The 5,372-nt window shown below is 42.1% G+C and overlaps 1 protein-coding gene across 1 annotated transcript; it reads right to left on the bottom strand.

Annotated features, from left to right (window-relative positions):
- Positions 1-1,327: 1,327 nt before the first annotated feature.
- Positions 1,328-4,647, bottom strand: LOC139255452 (probable G-protein coupled receptor 139). The gene is made up of 3 exons (XM_070873932.1): positions 4,574-4,647; positions 3,568-3,599; positions 1,328-2,241 (listed from the first exon to the last, which is right to left on the bottom strand). The coding sequence occupies exons 1-3, from the start codon at positions 4,645-4,647 to the stop codon at positions 1,328-1,330; spliced, it is 1,020 nt and encodes a 339-aa protein (XP_070730033.1).
- Between the last annotated feature and the right edge of the window lie 725 nt (positions 4,648-5,372).

Here is a 5,372-nt window from a genome sequence, read left to right as displayed (position 1 = left end):
TTCTCCATCTCTCTCTAACCCTTCTCCATTTGTCCCAACACATTTTCCATTTCCCTCTACATCTACCTCCATTACTCTCTAGCTATCTCCACTTCTCTCTCTCTTTTCCTCCATCTCTACCTCTTCCTCCTTCTCTCTCTACCTTCTTGTATCACTTCATATTTCTCCATCTCCCTCTGCATCTTCCTCCATGTCTACTTCATCCGTCATCTCTGTACCACTCTCCATCTCCCTCTACCTCTTTCTATATCTCTATCTCCATCGAGAGAGGGAGAGAGAAATAGAGAGAGCGAGAGAGACAGAGAGCGAGAGAGAGATGCAAATGGAAAGAGACAAATGGAGTAAGTAGCAAGAGAGAGAGAGAGATATGGAAAGGGAGAGGAAGATGGACAGAGTTGAAGAGCGGGAGAGAGGCATGTATAAAAAGAGAGACGGAGGGATAGAGATGAAGAGAGAGAGAGGTAGATACATGGAGTGATAGGGAGATGGAGAGACAGATGTCCACTATATATATATATATTTATATAAAGAGAGAGAGAGACAGAGCGAGAAAGAGACAGAGACAGAGATGTAGACAGACAGAGGGACAGATAGATAAATAAAGAGATAGACAGACAGACATAAGAGAGATAGAGAGAGAGAGAGAGAGAGGGAACGAGTTTTAGAGAGAGAGAGAGAGAGAGACATGGTGGGACGGATAATGATAGAGAGAGACAGAGAGCGACAGAAAAAGTTAAGCAGCCACCGGTTTGCGGGAGCAAGAAATAAAACAGTTACAGACATGGAATTTATAACAGACAGATAGTCTTGGAAAGGGAGAGATGAACAGAAATGGAGAAAGAGAAAAATTCACCGACAGACAGAGATAAATAAAGTGAAATGATAAGCACAGTCCTGGCGGTCCGAGTCCCGACCCGCCTCTGGTGAGTCCAGTGTTCCATCCCTCTGTCTATCTGCCTACCTCTCTGTCTGTCCATCCATGTGTTTCTCTCTCATTTCTCCGCAGTGCCCCCATTCTTATCAGGACCCCAGCAGTGACTGTGATTGGCGGGTTTGCCTATTTTCCTTCACCTGCAGGGTGGTCATTTACTGCATATCCAGGTGAGCTCTTTCGTGCCGTCTTTTTAGAAACAAATCATGTGTCGTCATTGGAGCGAGTTCGCCTTAATGGTTCCAATTATCATTAAAATATATTAACAAATTCAGATTTAGAGCCATTTTAAGACGCTGTGCTCCGAAAGCAAAATATATTTTCCATCCAGTGCAGAGTGCATGAGATCAATAATGAAATGGGATTATGTTCGAGTGTTTCGAATCTTTGTGCTTTCTATGGTTTCACTAATTTAAGAATTAGATTGATTGGATATTTCACCACGTTCTGCAGCTCCTCTCTGAATTTAGTTTGTGTCAGCACATAAATACACGTGTTGGTGCAGGAACTGAGAAGCTGAAGTAACCCTGCCACGCTTTCTGTGGTATAAAGAGGATCAGTGAAGGAGAAAGGATAAATATTTGTAATTCTCTGGTAAATGTAAACTACAACCTCTGTCGTCCATAACAGTATAAAACTGCCGGTTATACTGAAGAGTAAAGTGATGGATTTCCTACGGTTCAACATCTCTATATCCTTGTGATTCTCTCCATTGCTGCGGCCCCGGTGTTCCCTGCGGACTCTACTGGCCACTAAAATACGTCTGACCGTCAGAACATTGAGCAGCAAAATTATAAAGAATGGAACGCAAGGTGTTAAAATGCGGTGAAACAAGACAAATGCGGTCCATGCGAGGGACGTATAGTAACTCGGTTTAAGCTGACAACTCCAGGATACATTATCAATTATAGAGTAAGGTGCACTTGCAAAATACCAGGGGGCACACTCTAAACAGCTCAGCACACTCACTGTTCCGATAACCACAGCCGCTGTTCTCTCGGTGCAGTATTTTGTTTTCAGCTTCTCACAACAAATGGCCACAAATCGGTCAAAAGTGAAAGCGACTGTTAACCAGACAGAAACCATCGTGCTAGAAAAAACCATGGCTTCAATGAGACTGCAAACGGGAGTAATGTCCAGGAATGATAATGGGAAATAAATCAGACGAATCCCCCCTAATATTGGATCAGATATAATGACCAGGAGATCGGCGCATGCCATTCCTACCAGGTAGCGAGTGATACATTTGGAGAGACCGCACTTTCCACGGGACAGGATCACAATCGCCACCAAGTTAACAAGAAAGAATGGAGAGAAAAGGAAGCAGAGAAATTACTGATCAGACCTGGTGCCAAAGCAACATTTCGACGAAATTTGGGTGAAATTTTCGATTTTGTTGCTGCATCGAACGGTGGAAGCTGATTCTGGAACTGGGCAGTGCTTTCGGGCAGAGAAACGTTTCAAACAGATTTATCAATAGTGCATTCAGAAATCAGTACAGAAAGCGAATAAATTGAGCACCGGATCTATTGGAAGGAACGATTGACTGCACAGTGCCGGTGGGGAAATGAGAAGGGGTTTTATGGAGCGCGAATGCAACGGGTTAAACCGGATTTTATCTCCAGACGGAGGAGGAAAGACATTAAATGTCGGGAAGGTTTGTGGAGAGGGTGGGGCATTTGTTGCTGTGTGTTAAGAGATCCGAAGGGGCTGACACAAACCGGGAAAGGCCGAGAGCCCTGGCAATGTGTTTAAGGTTTAGGGTCTGATTGTAAGAGGCAGCTGGAGGTGGAGTTAGTGAGTAAGATTGGGAGGGAAACAAGGAAAATGTAATGTAGGAGCTGGAGGGGAGTCTGCAGCACAGGGTGCGGGAACCGGACAAACTGAAGCAGCGGATGAGGAGACAGGGGATTGAATACAGTGGGAGGAGAGGCTGGGATTCACAGTGAGCCTGCAGCAGAGTGTTAGAGGAAATCTAATTCATAAATCCCAGTAGCACAACTCAATTCATACTTTCAACCATTGGTGTCAGGTAACAGCTCGTTGGTGACAAAGTGTATTCTGTAAATTTATAAAGTAAAATTATATTTAATATGTTAATTAAATCAACCTCGTTTTGTATTGAATTCAGTTGACAGAGTTTTTAAAATGCAGTATCCAAATAATGTATTACGCTCAAGAAATGCAGGATTCTATTATATACAACATTTCAATTATCTTTAGATGTTCAGTCAGTAAACAAGTAACATAACAATTTACCAAAACAGACTGAGGACCACATAGCGACAGAATAAAACCCTCACAATATCACAACATCCTAATGTCACCTTCAAGGCACATGTTGTCATCTTAATTGTACTGGAAATTTCAGCAGTTCAATCTGATTCATTATTCACATAGCTGCCTCTCTCTCTATCCCCACCCTCTCCCTCTCTTTCTCGCTCTCTTTCCCTTCACCCTCCCTGTAGTTTTCCTTCTCAGTCTATTTCTCCATCGCTCCTCTCCATCTCTCCGCATTGTCTCCAATCACTTTCTCAATGCCTTTTTCACAACCCATTCAATCCAAACATCCTGCAGCTGCATGCTATTCTCCTTCCACGTGTTCAATGTTTCTATTCTCAGAGTCAGTTTGTTCAAAGGTGAAGCCTCTGTGAATAGTTTAATATTTCTATAGAACACCCAATTATCAGTCTACTCACCTAAACAATTCCCTTCGTCTCCAATACATGCAACAAACATGATCCTATTATTTTAAAGCGCAGCGCTAGATGGCATGATAGTTCTGTTAACAAAATGACAACATCACCGCTGATACTTGTAATTCCTACATCAATAGTAGGGTTCCTGATTCCAACAGACAAAGTGCAAACTGAGACCACATAACCTCAAAACATTTCATTTTGTAACGAATGTTAGTGACAGTCATTGAACGCTGAAACAGAGAACGAGATGTGAAGGTTACAGCTGCAAACTCAGTTCAGTAGCCAGGCCTCCGAAGCAGATTCAGATACATACACAGTGAAATAATATTTCATTACAGTGATAACCAATACTTATTGGATTCCCAGTTAAATGGAACCATATTATTTCTATAGAACACCCAATTATCATTCTACTTACCTAAACAATTCCCTTCGTCTACAATACATGCAGCAAACATGATCCTATTATTTTAAATTGCAGCCCTCCATCTAACACGGATACCATGAGCTGTCTAATTTCAATCACTGGAAACACATTCATTAATAATATTCCAGGACAGGTTAGCTCACAACATGAAACTCTTGTTTCTGAAGGTGTGATATAAAACATAAAATGCTGGAGATATTCGGCAGGTCAAGAAGCTTCTGTCGACTGAGAAAAATAACTGATGGTCTGATACTTGCTCTTAGCCCAGACTCCTGATTCCAATACTTTCAGTACAGATAATAAGGTACTAACATTCTCGAAGGTTGGGTACACAGCGATCGTTGTAGATATAAAGCAGTCAATTCAATACAGAAAGAGCAGAGAAAGATACATCTCACCATTCACTGCTGGAACAGAACAGGTGACTGTGTAAAACATGCAGCGAGTAAAAGATTACCAATCACAGTAGCAAATTCAACAAAGATTTACATAACTGACTGTTGAGATATCAGCTTACCAGGAACTCCAACAGCTGCAAGAACAGGATAATAAATCTCTTCTACCTGAAAGATTAATGGATACCCCATATCTGTCAGGAGCTGCGACTTCTGTTGGAGTGGAATCCCCTGCTCCGGCAGACACTCTGAGCTGATACATTGCAATGGGCCGTGATTTATACGGGGGTAAGTCTCCACTGACATTGCTGCACCCCTGATGACTGTTATTAGTTTCAGTCACTTGAACAAACACATTATATCAGGACTTTTGACTCTGATGAAAATAACGCGGTGAATAACAATCAAACATCTCAAAGTCGCAGTATGTTACCAAGATCAGACCTCTCTTGGGAATAAGGCTGAAGTTCTGTTCATACAATACTGAACCAACAATAATGAGCGGCTTCATCTGCAGTTTTCATGTACTTGTACTGACCATTTTCACTCCTGCCGATTTATTTATAAATGTTACCGATTTCCCAGCAGTGTACAGTGAATCCATGGACACAGACAGACCCTTTTCACTCTGTCCCTGCAGTTTCATTGTTCAATTATGAAGATTCAGTCTCTGACACAGGGACATTTAAAGACCATTTTCAGAATTGGAGCCCAGAAATTATGGTGCATGATATTAGGGAACGGAATCTCAACCACGACCATTCACTTTATTCTCTCCGCTATTTTAACGCAAGGTGTCAATTCCACATTGGTTAACGGCTCCAGTAAAATCAGAACTGTGCCACCTTCTGACTCCATTCCTCCAGTTCACTCTTGGTCGCCAACTCCCCACCCTCCATCAATGTCAAACGATTCAA

This window comes from Pristiophorus japonicus, unplaced genomic scaffold (genome assembly GCF_044704955.1).
Source record: "Pristiophorus japonicus isolate sPriJap1 unplaced genomic scaffold, sPriJap1.hap1 HAP1_SCAFFOLD_61, whole genome shotgun sequence".
Taxonomy (NCBI): Eukaryota; Metazoa; Chordata; class Chondrichthyes; family Pristiophoridae; genus Pristiophorus; species Pristiophorus japonicus.
Note: the sequence above shows the minus strand (reverse complement) of the source record. Positions and strands in the feature narration are given on the sequence as shown.